Here is an 18651-nt window from a genome sequence, read left to right as displayed (position 1 = left end):
TATCAAGACAGCTCTGCTTGGATGGGTTTCATGAGGGGGATGGGGAGGGGAGGGGTGGGGCGGAAAACGCACGCAAAGCATCCTAACCTCTAACCATGAGACTTACTGAATCACCAGTGTGCTCGGCACTTTAGGAGGAGAAAGTCTGGATTTGGCACCCTCGTACCATTTACATTAGCTCCATTAGAGACACAGTCCTTGAAAGTACTCCACGACAGAATTGGCGGCTCAATGCTCATCATTCTGGTATTAATTTTTTTTTTTTAAAAACAAGTTAATCCCTCTGGTAAAATAGCTGATAAAGGACTTTCATACAAACCAGTTGTGGACATACGCTTATAATTTGTATTGGGTAACTTCCAGACCACAGGGACAAAAGACACACGGAGAGAGAGAGAAAACACAGCGACCATGAAAGCGGGTGGATTGATGTAAAAAAAAACAATTGGTTCACCAACATCCTTCAAGGAAGGGAACGGGTCACCCTTACTCGGTCCACTCTACAGGTGACTCCAGTCCCACTCTACGTGATTGAGCTTGGTGTGTAGGGTATTCAGAGTCACTCAGTTGGTGAAACAAAAACAATTTTTTTTCCCCCAATATAAAAGGCCACCCACCATCACCACCTCACAACAACTAGCTAGGGTTGCCAACCCTCCAGGAATTGCCCTGGTGCCTCCAGGAATTGCAGACTAATTAATCTCCAGGACACTGCTGCAAGCAACCCAGGAGGGGGGGGGGGGAAAAGGGTCGTAAAACAAAATTGCGCTTTTTTCATTTTCTTTGATCGTTTTTCATTTTATATTAGTTAAGGATTGGAGATGGAGAAAAGCTGTTTGACTGACAGTCAAGATTAATGCAAATCAAGTAACAAAAAGGAGGTCTGCTCCCTTTCCAATTGGCCGTGGGTGACATGTGCCTGGAGGATGGACCAATGGCGGGGCGGGGCGGATCGAGGTCATGTGATGAAACCTCCAGGCAACACTGCAACTAGGGATGGGCAATAATTGCCACCCTCGACCAAATCGAGAGCACAATTAAGAGGAAAGAAAACCCGGACCTCCAGCACACAAGCTCCTGATCCTTTTACCAAAATGTTTGTGAAACTATAAACATCATCCCGTCATAATGTAAACAGACTAATAAAAGGGGCGGGCAGATTACAATTATGGTGCCACTTCTGGTAAATAAATACTGTCTGTTCCACAGCTGGTTATCATTCATAATTACTTCTACTGAACACACCACCCGTCTGGACCGTACACAGCTCTTCACTGTCACGTTGAAGTGCTGCACCTACTAAACGAGTACTGAGAGATAATCACAGCAATCAAAGGTGTGAATGGTGCCCAAACAGGTCAGTCAGGAAAACATTACATCAAAGAACAATGAGGTGGGGTCAAATGTTGCAGATGCTGGGGTCTGTATGAAAAACAAAAAAAGACAAAAAAGCTGTTGAGGCTGAGGGTCAACTGAAAATTTCAAAACCGAGATCAATAGATTTTTGTTAGACAACCAGGACTACAGAACCAAGGTGGGCAGATAGAGTTGAATGGCCTCCTCCTGTTCCTATGTTCCCATATCCACCCAAGCAGACCAATGGTTCAATGTCTTGGCCAAAAAAAGCAGAAGTTGTCGTGAGTCTGTGTCTCACAGAAATCACAGAAACCCCACAGTGCAGATAGAGGCCATTTCGGCCCATCGAGCCTGCAACGACACATATCCCACCCGATCCCCGTAACCCCTACACCAACACATATCCCACCCTATCCCCGTAACCCCACGTATTTAATCCCCCTAACACTAAGGGTCAATTTATCAGAGCCAATCAACCTAACCCACACATCTTTGGACTGTGGGAGGAAACCGGAGCACCCGGAGGAAACCCACGCAAACACGGGGAGAATGTGCAAACTCCACACAGACAGTTGCCCGAGGCCGGATTCGAACCCGGGTCCCTGGCGCTGTGAGGCAACAGTGCTAACCACTATGCCACCGTCTCATCCCATTCTACCTTAGATTTATTTCTAAATTCTAACAGAAGGGATATTCACAGACAGCAAATGAAGGTGGGGGATGTGGCGGAGCGGGATTTGTAAACTCGGTGCTTAGAGTTCAAGCTGAAACTGCACAACAGGTCTGACACCTGAATAATTTGCAAACCACACAGGGCCCATGCGACTCAGGTTACCAGAGTTCCATTCACATAAGAGAGACAATAAAGATCAGTTCAGTTAGTAATTTAATGCTCTTCTCTTTTTGACAGCTGTGTCACACTTAATAAGGTGGCCCCTGACGCAAGAAAACTACTAGGCACTTGATTAAAGCTTTGTTTAACGCTTAGACCAACTGTTTTACAACATGGAGGTCTAGTTGTGTCCTTCACTAGTTCCGGTTAAGAATGTCCTGCGCAAGCTGGGCCCGTGCCCGAGTATTTATACTCTCCCTGGACAGCGCCACTCGCAGGCCGCTCAGTATTATTTCATTAGTCTTTCTTTCATGAATGACTGATTCATGTCAGCCCCCATGTTTGGGCAAGTATTATCTGCAGACATTGCTGCATTTTTCTTCTTTGTAATGAAGCCCTTTTTCTCTTTTTGGACCATTCCCAGTAATTGGAAGGGAGATCATCTCCATCCAATGTGATCCAGACACCGTTTCAGCACTCCCCTCGCCAGGCTCCAAGCCCCCCCGTCACCCCCCCCCACCCCACGTCCGACAAACTCCAGCTTGTCCAAAAACGCCACCAACCACATCCTGATCTGCGTCAAGTCCAGCTTGCCCTTTGTCCCCATACTCACCAACCTCCTTTGGATGCCTGTCCAACAACATGCAGAATTGGAAATTCTTGCCTCAGTTTCGTTTTAAATTCACTCTCAGGATGTGGGCATCACTGGCATTTATTGACCGCCCCCCCTAAATGCCCCGAGAAGGTGGTGGTGGACCTTCTTTCTGAACCGCTAGCTAAACCACTTCAGGGAGGCAGTTGAGAGTTAACCATGTCGGTGTGGGACTGGTGTCACTTTCAGGCTAGCCTGGTTAAGGATGACGTTGCCTGTCCTAAAAGGACCTTAGTGAACCAGTTAGGTTTGATAAATCCCTCCATGGCCCTATCTCTGTAACCTCCTCCAGCCTTACGTCCCAGCCCATGTCCTACAACTCGGGCTCCATGTCTATCTCCCTCTTCTTCTGCTTCACCTTCGGTGATAGAGTCTTCAGCCGTACTACCCTTATAATTGGAAAATCCCTCCATAAAGGCCTCGCCGTTTCTCATCCCTCCTTCAAAACCTCTTTCTTCCGCCTGCCTTCAAAAACCTCTTTTTTCCACTATGCTTGCAATCATCTCTCCTAACTCTTCCATTATTAAACAGTGTCCATTCCACCTCTATGCACCACCTTCGGATGGGAGCTACATTAAAAGGCACAATATAAATGTTTTTATATTTTGTTGTTGGCCCATCATTCACGGTGAAGAAAACAATATCACTAAACAATGCCCTACTCTAACTCTTTCCTAGAGCCTCAGCCAGTGGCTCAGTGGGCAGCCCTCTCGCCTCAGAGTCAGAAGGTTGTGGGTTCACGTCCCACTCCAGAGACTTGAGCACAAAAATCTAGGCTGACACTCCAATGCAGTACTGAAGGAGCGCTGCACTGTTGGAGGTGCTGCCTTTCAGATGAGATGTTAAACTGAGGGCCCGTCTGCTCTCTCAGGTGAACGTAAAAGATCCCCTGGCACAATTTCGAAGGAGGGCAGGGGAGTTGGTGTCCTGGCCAATATTTATTCCTCAATCAACATCAGTAAAACATTGCTGTTTGTGGGAGCTTGCTGTGCACAAATTAGCTGCCACATTTCCTACATTACAACACTTCTGGCTGTAAAGCGCTTTGGGATGTCCGATGGTCGTGAAAGGGGCTATATAAATGCAAGTCTTTCTTTCTAAAGGGAATTCCTTCCCTCCCACCTACAATCTATAGGCTTTTAAAATCCAAGATTGGCGCTACCTCATTTCGCTCTTACTCTTTTCAAACAGGGTTGCGTATGAACTGTGGGCTTGAACTTGGCACACAAGTTTCTCAAAAAACTTATCCTAGATGTGAACCCAAGAGCATGCCAAACTCAGATGGTCAGATTTATTGTATTGATTTGACACATGTAGGGCAAGCAGAGGTGGAATCGGCACCTTAAAAATACTGGATAGTAAATGATATTGGTTAGTAGACCTGCTGAAGCAAGTCTCCACCAAAGTAAACCATCCTGGTTACAGGAGGTGAGATCCAGGAGTTTTAAGGAGAACCATTTTCAATAAATCAAAAGGAATTTCATTTCAAGGTCTGCCAGTAGCTGAAGAGAATAAAAACGTACCCTGTCCAACCCAAGGACGTTTATCGTGGCACTATGCCAGTGTTGGCCTATAGCTCTCACCACACTACAGGGGCATCAGGCCCAAAGCTGGAGAGAGGGATCCGAGGGAGGGGCCAAGGGATCACGGCTTGGGTTCCAGCCAATCAAAGTTTTGCTGATAAAAATTCAAAGCGGTATGTGGAAACAAAATGACTTCCATTGAAAAAAAAGACTTTGAGCCCAAAATGTTGACCTCTTGGATTTTGATTGCATGTTTAAAAAGGGAGTCAAATGCGTCCTTGAATATCCACTTGGGGAGACGCGATTTATCTGAGACATTACAAGAACATGCGCAGCTCAAACAGCTGGAGTGAATCACACTTAGCAACACCTCCAGTCGAAGCAGGTGGCAAGTTCACGGCCACGTGAACTTTGCCACAGGAGCACGATGCCGCAATAAGCACCACAGGTTGGACAAGGAAAGTTTTCCATTTTCTTCAGTCACTGGAAGACCTTTGTTTCAGGGGCTTTGAAGCCCGGTTCCTTGATGGGTATAAAATGGAATGGATTCTTCCGATTCCCTCACGTTCATCTGCCACCACTGATGGAGCTATGGGTCCCATCGAGGCCAGTTTCCGTCCAGAGTAAGTGCGGTGAACCTCAAAAATAATCGGAGCCATTTTAAATATCAGTTACATCTGATTAACCTGAACATCCTTTTACTTACTTCTGCAAATTATCCCGTTTTCGTCTGAACAAATGATATTTACAAACATACGAGATTGCCGGGCAGGAAAAGACCAGCTGGTCTATCAAGCCTGGCCCTCACTGTGATGGCTGGAACATCAGGACCAACACTTCCACTTCGAATCAACCACAAACTGCGCATGCATTTATAACGGAGCATAAATTTGACACCGAGCCATAGAAGGCGATATCAGGACAGATGACCAAAAGCTTGGTCAAAGGTGCAGGTTTTAAGGACCACCTTAAAAGAGGAGAGGTTTAGGGAGGGATTTCCAGGCCTTAGGGCCCAGGCAGCTGAAAGCACGGCCGTCACTGGTGGTGCGATTAAAATCGGGGATGTGCAAGATGCCGGAAGTGGAGGGACGCGGAGATCTCGGAGGCTTGTAGGAGGTTACAGAGATAGAGAAGGCCGGGCTTACAGCACAGAAGGAGGCCATTCAGCCCGTCACGCCTCTGCCGGCTCTTTGAAAGAGCTGTCCAGTTTAGTCCCACACCCCAGCCTTCTCCCCATAACCCTGCAAATGTGTCCTCTTCAAGTACATGTCCAATTGAAGTTTAAAATTTCCTATAGAATCTGATTCCACCTCGCTTTCAGGTACAGGAAACTTTTTTTTAAATCCGGCACGGACGGGACCGACGTGGTGCCGGTTCATCAAAAATTCCGGATAACCGAAAGCTATAGTAAAAGATACGGAGAGCTGACAGCTCCGTATAAAGCAACAAACCCTGTTGCTTAGCAACTGTAGAACAATGGCCTCAAGTTTCAAGCGTCTCTGTAGCTTAGCAACAGCTGCAGCCACACCCTTGCACAGCACAGATGGAAGGCGGCAAAAAAATATGAAGTAAAACCTACTCCTGAATTTTGCCGGTTAACCGAGATTTCCAGTTATTTAGGTGCCGGTAAATTGAAAAAGTTTCCTGTAGTATGTTCCAGATCTTAACAATCCTCTGTGTGAAGAAATGTCCTCAATTCCCTTCTAGTTGTTTTGGCAATTATTTTAAATCTATGACTTCTAGTTATCGACCCACTTGCCAGAGGAAATAGTTTCTCCCTACTTGCTCTATCAAAAAACTGTTCATAATTTTGAATACCTCGATTAGGTTTCCCCCTGCTCCCAGCTTCTCCAATCTCTCCACATAACTGAAGTTCCTCGTCCCTGGTATCATCCTGGTAAACCTCCTCTGTACTCTTGCCAAGGCCTTGACATCCTTCCTAAAGTGTGGCACCCAGAATTGCACACAAGACTCCAGCTAAGGCCTAACCAGAGATTTGTAAAGGTTTCGAGTGAGTCGCACTGTGTCAGCCAGTGAGTTGGCGGTGAGGCGGGATTTATGGCAGGACTCACAGCGAACAGTATATTGTACAGCAAACAAAAAGTCTATTTACTCAGTAAACAGAGTCTATTTAAAGAGCGCACTACTGCAAACAGTCTACAGAGTCTATTTAAAAAAAGAGTCTCTACGAACCACAGCAAACAGACCTCATGACCAGAACTACAGCAACTTCTCCCGATAAAAGCAGGGTGATTTCACCAGCAAAAATGCAGTGAGTGGAGGATAGTTACATAAAACAAACGATGTGCGCAAAATCAGTCCCAGTCACTTACAGCAGTGTGGTCTTCAGGCGTGATTGATGGGAAATTACCCAATCACCTCCATTCTGGCCAGGAATAGTGGCGTCACAAAATGCAGCCCTAAAATTGGCCCTTAGCCCCATCAGGCTAGGACAGGGACCATTAATCCAGGCTCCTGCTTCTAATCACCAACCAACATTTGTGCTGGAGACCGGTTTTGTGGATGAATGTATATTGTGTAATTTCATATATACACACTATATTATCTACATTTAGTACCTGTGATTTAATAGTCTATCAAGACTCACTACCTAGGCTCATACCTGAAGAAAAAAAAACACTTAAGCATGTCTTCACTACTCGATTTACCTTGGCCTCTCTTTCTATAGTGTCAGCTGTGGCTCGGTGGGTAGCACCCTCTCCTCTGAGTCAGCTGGTTGTGAGTTCAAGCCCCACTCCAGAGACTCGAGCACAAAAATCTAGGCCGACACTTCAGAACAGTGCCGAGGAAGTGCTGCGCTGTCAGAGCTGGTTGGGAGGGTATGCTGTGAGGAGAATGTTGTGAAACTCTAGTATGATTTGGACAGGTTGGGTGATTGGGCAGAAACATGGCAAATGCACTATAATGTGGATAAATGTGAGGTTATCCACTTTGGTGGCAAAAACAGGAAGGCAGATTATTTGAATGGCAATAGATTGGGAGAAGGGGAAGTGCAACGAGACCTGGGTGTCCTTGTGCACCAGTCACTGAAGGTAAGCATGCAGGTGCAGCAGGCGGTTAAGAAGGCAAATGGTATGTTGGCCTTCGTAGCGAGAGGATTCAAGTACAGGAACAAGGATGTCTTGCTATAGTTGTACAGGGCCTTGGCGAGACCACATCTTGAGTATTGTGTGCAGTTTTGGTCGCCTTATCTGAGGAAGGACGTTCTTGCCATGATAGGAGTGCAGCGAAGATTCACCAGGCTAATACCTGGGATGGCAGGAATGACGTACGAGGAGAGATTGGGTCGATTGGGCTTGTACTCACTGGAGTTTAGAAGATTGAGAGGGGATCTCATCGAAACCTATAAAATTCTGTCAGGCCTGGACAGACTAGATGCAAGAAAGATGTTCCCGATGGCTGGGAGTCCAGAACTAGGGGTCATAGTCTAAGGATAAGGGGTAAGCCATTTAGGACTGAGATGAGGAGGAATTTCTTCACCCAGAGAGTGGTGAACCTGTGGAATTCTCTACCACAGAAGGCAGTGGAGGCCAATTCATTAAATATATTCAAGAAGAAGGAGTTGGATATATTTCTTAAGGCTAAAGGGATCAAGGGATATGGGGAGAAAGCAGGGACAGGGTACTGAATTTGGATGATCAGCCATGATCTCATTGAATGGCGGAGCAGGCTCGAGGGGCCGAATGGCCTACTCCTGCTCCTATCTTCTATGTTTCTAGAAGTTCCGTCTTTCGGATGAGACATTAAATCGAGGCCTCGTCTGCTCTCTCAGGTGGACGTAAAAGATCCCATGGCACTATTTTGAAGAAGAGCCGGGGGGGGGTGGGGGTTATCCCCAGTGTCCTGGGGCCAATATTTATCCCTCAATCAACATCACAAAAACAGATTATCTGGTCATTATCACATTACTATTTGTGGGACCTTGCTGTGCGCGAATTGGCTGCCGTGTTTCCTATATTACAACAGTGACTAAGTTACAAAAAGTACTTCATTGGCTGTAAAGCGTTTTGGGATGTCCAGTGGTCGCGAAAGGCGCTATATAAATGCAAGTCTTTCTTTTCAACCTTGGTGATGTTTTTGATTCCAGATTTTGTTCCCCTCCTTTCTTAGGGTTTCTCAATAAAATAACATTCCGTTATTCCCGTCTATACGTTTCACTTCATCCCTTCCCCAAAAGAGTTCCAACGTGTAAATAATGAGAACAAACCTCTCCTTGGGACGGGGGAAAGAGGTGGAAGTGGGGCCTAACCAAATTAGGCCTGTAGGCCGATGGCACGGGGTATGGTTTTACAGGTGCCCGCCAGTGCGTCACCCAAGTGGCCATTGTTCATGTGTGAATGGAGGCGGTGCGAGTCAGATGGCCTCGAGGACTGCTGTCCTCGCACAATGACCACACGCACCCAACACTTCCGCTTTTTGGCCAGGAGTGAGATGCCTGACTTTTTTTTTTTAAATTCACTTTTCTCTTCTTCCCTGATATTAGCCTAGAAGTGCTGTGGCCAATTTTTAGCACCTCTATTTTCTCCCCCTAGCAGAGACAGTGGATTGAATAGGGAACTAGCCCTTTCAGCTGGTCTTTAATGAGTTTCTTGTTTCTTTCCCCTCCCCCTCCCCAATCCACCGTGAAAGATCTGATAGGGTTACTCTGCATTCCTAAAAAAAAAAGGACCAATAGGGTTACACAATTCCTAACCCTCCGTCCCATTTCGGAGTGCTCAGGCTTTTGATAGCCCAGATTGGGCGACTGCGGGGAGGGAGGAGCTGGAATGATAATGAAACCTGCGTTTCCTATTGCTTCGATCACTGAAGCGTGAAGAAAGGAACGTTAGAAAAACAGTAATGTGGTGGAACACATGACTGATCAAAACAAACATGATGCAACTTCCTGTCTCAACGGATGTTAGCAATTAAAACAGATGCCCTTATCTGATCTATAGCTGGCCAAGGCATTGCATCACAGGTCAGCGCCATCAATAAAACACGTGACCCATACCATGTCATTTTCCATTGATGGCTAACTTCAGTTACTGCCCGCGTGGCTGATCTACAGATTGGATTACATCAATTAACCCTTGGACAGCAGCAGCAGCAGTATTTCTGCAGCAATGTAATTATTTGAAAAAAACTCTGCTGCTAGTTGCATCGCGTGCTCTCGGAAGCGAATCGTACAGAGAGCTGGAAGGTGTCAAGTTCAATCCCCCCACCCCCGGTTCTGCTGGGGAGAAAATAGGAGCACTAAAAATTGGCCTCAGCACCTCGGAGCTAAAATCAGGGAAGAAAAGTGAATTAAAAAAGTGTCAGGCATCTCACTCCTGACCGAAAAGCGGAGGGGTTTGTGTGCGTGTGGGCATTGCGCGAGGACAAGAGTTAGAATGCCCTCAAGGCCACCTGACACACACCGCCTCGGTTCACATGTGAACAATGGCCACTTGGGTGACGTACTGGAGGATGCCCGTAAAACCGTACCCCATGCTATCGTGAATTAGGGCACCCAGGAAACAGTAACCGAATACAAGCCAGCACCTTTAGGGAAGTAACGTTAAAGGAAGAAAAGACTTGCATTTATATAGCGCCTTTTTTTGGCCACCGGACGGCCCAAAGCGCTTTACAGCCAATGAAGTACTTTTTGGAGTGTAGTCACTGCTGTAATGTGGGAAATGCGGCAGCTAAATTTGCGCTCAGCAAGCTCCCACAAACAACAATGTGATAATGACCAGATAATCTGTTTTTGTTATGTTGATTGAGGGATAAATATTGGCCAGGACTCCCCTGCTGTTATTCGAAATAGTGGCCATGGGATCTTTTACGTCCACCTGAGAGAGCAGACGGGGCCTCGGTTTAACGTCTCATCCGAAAGACGGCACCTCAGACAGTGCAGCACTCCCTCAGCACTGCACTGGAGTGTCGGCCTAGCTTTATGTGCTCAAGTCTCTGGAGTGGGACTTGAACCCACAACCTTCTGTCTCAGAGGGGGGAGTGTGCTGCCCACTGAGCCACAGCTGACACTGAATTAAAAGGAATTAAAGCAGGAATTAAAAGGAAGGAATTTAAAAGTCAGTAGCATGTTGTCCTCTCACATTTGCTACCTCGTTTCTCATCAGGCCTAGAATGATGAAATGAGGTTTTTACTACTTTGGTTGCAAGAGACTCAAGCCAGTTGCTAATTGGACCGAGTCCACAGCACAAAACTGCCCAGACATTAGCAGCTGCATATCGTGACACCACTATCCCCGGCCAGAATGGGAGATGATTGGGTAATTCCCCCATCAATCATGCCTGGAGGCCGCACTGCTGTAAGTGACTGGGACTGATTTTACACACATAATTTGCATGTAACTATCCTCCACTCACTGCATTTTGCTGCAGAAAAATCACCCTGCTTTTATCAGAAGTTGCTGTAGTTTCAGTCAGGAGCTGTGCTGTAGTTCTTAGACACACTTTTTAAATAGACTCTGTAGACTGTTTGCTGTAGTGCGCTGTTTAAACAGACTCTGCTGTAAAGCAGACTGTTTGCTGTGAGTCCTGCCACAAATCCCACCCCGCCTCCAACTCATTGGCTGACACAGTGGTGTCAATAGACACTCTGGACATTGAGATCACAACAGTAAAACTGAAAATCTCACTTACAGCCCACAAAGATAATGAGTGCGGAATTAGAAAACCCTACACTGATGCAGAAGGAGATGGTACATTGCTGAGGGAGTGCATGGGGAACTTTACTCTGCACCTAATCTATCTTGTATAGATGACCAGCTACTGTATGCTGATAGGAGATGTGAAAGGAGCACTTATCTGAGAGTAAGCACCCTTGGAACAGACAATGATCTGTCTACCTACAATATACTCACTGATCGGCTGTTAATTATTCATCCTGGTTGGAATGTTTAGCCACTCACCTAGCCTTTCCCTTTATGGCCATTGCTGAGATGCTCCCTGTTGGGATCTTAATGGGCACACTCTGAACTCAAATTAAAAACCAATTATAGCTTTTCTCCTCTCCTTGAGAGACAGGTTACCTGAATGTCATGAAAGCCAGTAGGATATGACTGCTTCTGTTTGTACACATTTTAAATCTGTTCAGTTGCAAAATGTTGGTGTTTAACGCTAAGTGCAACTCAAGTGGTGCGGACACACTAGACGTTTACACTGATGTATGGACTATAATACAAGGTCTTTCGAAGGCAGATAGCCTCTTAAGGCTAGTTCAAGTTTGAATTAGGGATTCACTAGGACCGTCACTAGACCAACAAATCTTTTTCAGGAAGGTTTAGGGAGGGGGATTCCAGAGCTGAGGGCCTAGGCAACTAAAGGCACGGCCGCCAATGGTGGAGCGATGACAATTGGGGATGTGCAAGAGGCCAGAATTGGAGGAGCGCAGAGAACTCAGGATTGTGGGGCTGGAGGAGGTTACAGAGATAGGGAGGGCGAGGCCATGGAGGGATTTCTCCAAGTTTGCTGATGATACAAAGCTGGGTGGGAATGCAAGTTTTGCCTTCTGCTGTCTAGGCCCTAAGCTCTGGAATTCCCTGCCTAAATCTCTCCGCCTCGCTACCTCTTTCCTCCTTCAAGATGCTCCTTAAAACCTACCGCTTTGACCAAGCTTTTGGTCACCTGCCCTAATTTATCCTTATGTGGATCGGTGTCAAATTTTTTTTGTCTTAAAATACTCCTGTGAAGCACCTTGGGACGTTTTACTACGTTAAAGGCGCTATATAATACAAGTTGTTGTTGTTGTGAGGAGGACACAAGGAGGCTTCAAGTGAATATAGACAGACTAAGTGAGCGGGCAAGAACATGGCAGGTGTTCTTGGAATATAATGTGGAGAAATGTGAAGTTATCCACTCTGGGAGGAAGAAATGGTGAGAGATTGGGAAATGTTGGTGTTCAGAGGGACCTGGGTGTCCTTGTACACGAATCACTGAAAGTTAACATGCAGGTACAGAAAGCAATTAGGAAAGCAAACGATATGTTGGCCTTTATTACAATAGGATTTGAGTATAAGAGTAAAGACATCTTACTGCAATTATATAGGGCCCTGGTGAGACCACACCTGGAGTATTGTGTACAGTTTTGGTCTCCTTACCTAAGGAAGGATATACTTGCCATAGAGAGAATGCAACGAAGGTTCACCAGACTGATTCCTGGGATGGGGGGATTGTCCTATGAGGAATGATTGAGTAGACTCGGCCTATATTAGAGTTTAGAAGAATGAGAGGTGATCTCATTGAAACATACAAAATTCTTACAGGGCTTGACAGGGTAGATGCAGGGAAGATGTTTCTCTTGGCTGGGGCGTCTAGAACCGGGGTCACAGTCTCAAAGTAAGGGGTCAGCCATTTAGAACTGAGATGAGGAGAAATTTCTTCACTCAGAGGGTGGTGAATCTTTGGAATTCTCTGCCCCAGAGGACTGTGGAGGCTCAGTCATTGAGTATATTCAAGACAGAGATTGATAGATTTTTGAATATTAAAAGGAATCAAGGGATATGGGGATAGTGCAGGAAAGTGGAGTTGAAGTCAAAGATCAGCCATGATCTTATTGAATGGTGGAGCAGGCTCGAGGGGCCGAATGGCCGACTCCTGTTCCTATTTCTTAGTGTAAACAAAGATGAGAATTTGCCGAACCAGGAGCCAATGTAGGTCAGTAAGCATGGGGTGATGTGTGAACGGGACTTTCCGGATGGTGAAGGATGGGAAGCAGGCCAGGAGGGCATTGGAATGGTTGTGTCTGCAGGTGACAAAAGCTGCAGCAATATCTCTACACACCAATTCTTGGCACTTACCAATGTGCATCACCTTCTCGGGACTGAAGTATTAATAGAATCCTGGAATAGGACAGCACAGAAGGAGGCCATTCGGATCATCAAGTCTTTCAAAGAGCAACCCAGTTAGTCCCACTCCCCCGCTCTTTCCCCATATCCCTGCAATATTTTCTCCGAGTATTTATCCAATTCCCTTCTTTTTTTTTTTTAAGGCTACTATTGAATCTGTATCCACCACCCTATCAGGCAGTGCATTTCAAATCCTAACCATTCATTGTGTAAATAGGTTTAGAATCAGAAATTTATGGCACAGAAGGAGGCCCTTCGGCCCATCGTGTCTGTGCCAGTCGAAAAAAAGCTCTCCAGCCTAATCCCACTTTCCAGCTCTTGGTCCGTAGCCCTGTAGGTTACGGCACTTCAGGTGCATATATCCAACTACTTTTTAAATGTGATGAGGGTTTCTGCCTCTTCCACCCTTTCAGGCAGTGAGTTCCAGACCCCCACCACCCTCTGGGTGAAGAAAGTTCTCCTCAACTCCCCTCTCATCCTTCTACCGATTACTTTAAATTTATGCCCCTGGTTATTGACTTCTGTTTTTCCTCATGTTGCCTCTGGTTCTTTTGCCAAATCACCTGAAATCTGTACCCTCGCGTTATCGAGTCATTAAGTGTCCCTATTCTGAGGGGGGTGCACTAAATCTGATCAGCAAAACAGGAATTCGAACATTGTGGATGGCTCTGTAGTTTATTTAAGACTCTTAAGTGTAGTCATGTGTGTCTGCATGATGTCATACACCCAGCTGATCCAAAAAAAACACAATCCGTAACCATATGTAACAAAAAAGTGACCCAGGACAATGTTACAGTGAGGACGGTGGGCAGTGGATGGTCAAGGCAGCAAAGTTAAAAAAAAAGTCTTCAATATCCCCCCCCCCAAAAATCAAAATATATTGGACAGAAAGAATTGAGCAATAAGGAATTAGGGTAGCTTACATTGGGAAACAGCTTAACACAATTGGCCAACTTACCTCCATCTTCCAGTACAGTGCCTGCTATGAATCAGTGGATAGCACTCTCACCTGAGTCAGAAGGCTGTTCAAGTCCCACTCCAGAGACTTGAGCAACTCCAGAGACTTGAGCACATAATCTAAGCTGACACTCCAGTGCAGTACTGAGGGAGTGCTGCACTGTCGGAGCTGTCGTCTTTGGAATGAGACATTAAACCGAGGCCCGTCTGCTCTCAGGTGGATGTAAAAGACGCCATGTCACTATTCGAAGAGGAGCAAGGGCGTTCTCCCCGGTGTCCTGTCCCAACATTTATCCCTCAACCAACACCCAAGGTTATTTATTTCATTGCTGTTTGTGGGAGCGTGCTTTGGGCAAATTGGCTGCTGCATTTCCTACATTACAACAGCGACAACACTTCAAAAGTACTTCAATGGTTGTAAACAACAACAACTACTTGTATTTATATAGTGCCTTTAACGTAGTAAAACATCCCAAGGCTCTTCGCAGGAACATTATCAAACAAAATTGACATCGAGCCACATAAGGAGATATTAAGCCAAGTGAACAAAAGCTTGGTCAAAGAAGTAGGTTTTAAGGAGAGTCTTAAAAGGAGGAAAGAGGGGTAGAGAGGCGGAGAGGTTTAGGGAGGTAATTCCAGAGCTTAGGGCCTAGGCAGCTGAAGGCACGGCCACCAATGGCGGAGCGATTAAAATTTGAGATACTCAAGGGGCCAGAATTAGAGGACTGCAGATATCTCGGAGGGTTGTGGGGCTGGAGAAGATTACAGAGATATGGAGGGGTCGAGGACATGGAGGGATTTGAAAACAAGGATGATAAATTTTTGTTAAAAATTGAGATATTGCTTAACCAGGAGCCAATGTAGTTCAGCGAGCACAGGGGTGATGGGTGAACAGGAACTGGTGTGAATTAGGCCACGGGTAGAACGCAGGAGGCCAGCCAGGAGCGCGTTGAAATAATCTCAAGGTAACAAAGACATGGATGAGGGTTTCAGCTGCACTTTGGGACATCCTGAGGTTATGAAAGGCACTATACAAATGCACAGCTTTCTTTTTAGATTAAGTACATAACAAGTGCATAGCCATTACTAATGCAGCGGAGGGTATATCCTCACTACATTTTTCCCAAAACTGATTAAACAGTCTTTTGAATCGCTGGCTCCACACTATTGGAAAAGTGTACATGCGCCCACCTAAAGTGCACAAAATAGTGAGAAGAATCGAGACCAAAAAATGTTTAAAAATAAAATGTGTTAAAAATTAGACTGCAGAGAAAATGGGGCAAATAGGAATTTAAAGAACATTTCCAAGAAGAAGGTTACATTTTAAAATGTTAAAAGTGTAAGCTTACATGAATCTAGAGAATGAAGGCAGGACTAAAATAAATGTCTATAGCAAAAAATAACAAATCAGAGGAAGGACATCTACTGATTTGGGGAGTAGAAACAGTCCTTGATGTGGCTGTACATTTCCAAAATCCTTGGTACAATATGCACTTTAAAATGTTGCACTGACTCGAACTGGCCTTGAATGCAATTAAGAAAGCTACAACTTTGATAAAGTATGTGTGTGTGTGTTTGTTTTTAAACATCAACTCTGGGCAGGGAGTGAACACCCGGAGGTGATCGGCCACCTGTCTCCTGGTAAAGATCCTCAGTCGGCACCAAAGGATTGGTGGGTTTAACAGCCAATCGGAACAAAAGGATCGACGAGAAATGAAATAGAATTAAAATATTTGAACCGAACCAAACCAAAAAAAAAAGTTGGGAGATTTGAATTGCACGATTTACCAGCGGCACTCACATTACATTAGTTTCCATATTAAATAACATGCTCAAATATCAAACGGCGAGGATATTAATATTTATATGCCCTTTCGTTTCTTTCCTGGGAGAGTGTGTACATTCCCCCCGCAGAGCCGATCTCAGATCCGACCGGTGTGTCAATTTCAAAAGGTGAAACTGACAGCATCGAGTCGCCGTGGCCCGGGAGGCGGGTGACTGTCACTGGGCTGGTTCCCAATGGGAATGAGGGATAGGGAGAGGAATGGGATTGGGGAAAGGGTGCCGGGATCCGGTTTCGATCTCCTTTCTCCTTCTCTGGAGCAAGGGGGGGGGACAGACATCCGCTACAATGTATCCAAATTCATGTATCGGGTGGGGAAACAATGTAACGATTTGGAGTTGTATCCAAATTCCTCCTGGTAGCAGCAACAGCCCTTTAATTCGGCTGGGCTGCACCTGCCATTGGGATGGAAGGGGAGGGGAGGTTTAGGGGTGCTGCAGATGCTGCCAACTCTTTTTCCAAGTGGCCACTTCCTACACCAATGTCGAGAGGGGAGGATTTGAGCCCTTTACTGAAAACCCCCGGTGCATTTACCTTGGTCTTCACTTGTTCCACGTCCCATTTGGGCCGCAGCTTGCCAACCAGTTCCAAAGCCCCGGGGATCACGTCGTTTTCGTCCACGTAGATGGTGAACTTGGGGACCGGGGGAGCTCCGCTCGGAACGTGCACCTCGGTCTCCATGTCCCGGTGGCTGGGCTGGGCTGCGCTGGCCGGGATAGGAGGTGAGCTGCCCTGGATTATATGGGGAGAGAGGGAGGGAAGGGAGGGGAAAGGAGGGAAGGAGGGAGGGGGGCGAGCGTGTGCAGTCAGCGCCGGCTCCGCCTCCGGAATATCGTCCGATTGCGACGAGGCAGGAAGCGGCTCTCGCAACACGGGCATGAGGAGCTGGCGGAGGAGGAGCCGGCGCAGCCTGGCTCGCAGTCGGCTGTCTTCTGCAGATGCTCCCCCCTGTCCGCGGGAGGTCGGAACATCAGCACACAGGCGCTCTCGTTTTCTGAAGTCTTTTGCCTGCAACCAACACCTTCCCAATCCCTCTGAACATTTGCTTTTGGAGTGGACTCTGATGATTTGAGTTGTTGGAGGTGTTTTACTTTTTATTTTGGCATTGTACATTCTGGTGCAGAGGTGACCTCATCAGTGATCTCACACTTTATAATGGAAATAAACCTGTTTATTTTTTTAAAACAAGTTATAAAGTAAATAAGGATGGGGGGTGGGGAGATCCTGAATATTTTTAAAGTGCACACATAATCTAACACATTCTGTGTTTCTCAGTCATTGTGATGTATGTGTGACTGATCCAGACATACCTCATAATGTGACGCTGAGGGGGCCTCACATAGTTGCCTGAAAACAGGACCCCTATTGTTCTTCACATGATGGAACCACTAGTTCAGATTTAGCTATGTGACTCCAGGCTTCTGCTGATTCTCACTCAATGCTGAAGTTGAAGTGTAATTCACAAGATAGATGCAGATGAGGAAGGGCTTCTGACCCATCTTACACTGAATTACTCCGCCTGCATTTTTTGCGGCCTGGAGGAGTCCGTGTTTCACGTTTACATAGGAATGTGAGAGGTTGCAGCCCCTCTTTCATTACCTGAGGGGGCTGCTCCTCGATTTTTGGTTGCACTTCCGTCCCACGCTCTTGATCTACGGTCACCCGGTGCGGCGGGGAGCGGGCAGGTTGGAGGACCTCCTCGTGGGACTGCTCCTGGGCCTGGCTAAGAGAGCCATCAATTGGTCCAGGCAGCGGGCGATCGAGGGGGTCGTCCAGCCGGATTGCCTGCCTCTCTTCCGCGGCCATGTTCGCGCCCAGGTGGCCCTGGAGATGGAGCACGCGGTGTCCGCCGGCACGCTTGAGTACTTCCGCGACTGGCGGGCGCCGCGGGGACTGGAGTGCATCATCAAACCGGACCACCAAATTTTAATTTGATTTGTTTAAGTTTTATTTGAACTTTTGTTAATTTACAGTCAATTTGTTTAAGCACCAACCAAAAGAGTGCACTGAATTACATTACATAGAATTTACAGCCCAACTGGTCCGAGCCATGACATGAACCTCCCCCCACCCAACTCCATCTCACCCTATCAGCATATCCTTCTATTCCTTTATGTACTTACTAGCTGGGGGGCCCGGCATTGCCAAGGCTTTTTTGTAAAATGGCAGTTTGAAGGATTAGGCCCCGCCCACCCCATAGGATTGGTCAACCATCAAGTCAATCAACGCTAATGAGCGGATTCCCCCGTAGGATTGGTCAACCATCAGGTTTTTGAACGTTTTTTGTATACTGCCCGAACAATTTTTGTCTGACCAAAAAGTAAATATGCCTATGACACTCCCCTAATCATAAGCTTTCTTTTGATATAACATATGTGTAGGTACGCTCTATAACTTTTGAGTGTATAGTGGACATACACACAGACAGACAGACATGCAGACAGACAGATGGATCCTTTTATTATATACTAGCTGGGGGTGCCCGGTGGTGCCGAGGCTTTTTTGAGGGCATGTTGTTGTTAGAAGAGAGAGAGAGAGCGACTGGGGGAAGAGAGAGAGTGAGAGACTGGGGGGAAGAGAGAGCGAGAGACTGGGGGGAAGAGAGAGAGCGAGAGACTGGGGGGAAGAGAGAGAGC

The 18651-nt window shown here is 46.5% G+C and overlaps 1 protein-coding gene across 1 annotated transcript in view; it reads right to left on the bottom strand.

The window, feature by feature from the left end:
* The window catches only part of LOC147105058 (ethanolamine kinase 1-like), a 60305-nt gene extending 43397 nt beyond the window's left edge, over positions 1-16908 (bottom strand). The window contains exon 1 of the mRNA XM_086011778.1: positions 16550-16908. Within this exon, the coding sequence (XP_085867904.1) occupies positions 16550-16894 (345 nt within the window). The 5' untranslated portion in view covers positions 16895-16908. The remainder of the gene's footprint in view (positions 1-16549) is intronic.
* Positions 16909-18651: the final 1743 nt, after the last annotated feature.

Source organism: Somniosus microcephalus, chromosome 18, assembly GCF_052327205.1.
Source record: "Somniosus microcephalus isolate GS21.2 chromosome 18, FLI_Smic_1.0, whole genome shotgun sequence".
In the NCBI taxonomy this organism is placed as follows: Eukaryota; Metazoa; Chordata; class Chondrichthyes; order Squaliformes; family Somniosidae; genus Somniosus; species Somniosus microcephalus.
Note: the sequence above shows the minus strand (reverse complement) of the source record. Positions and strands in the feature narration are given on the sequence as shown.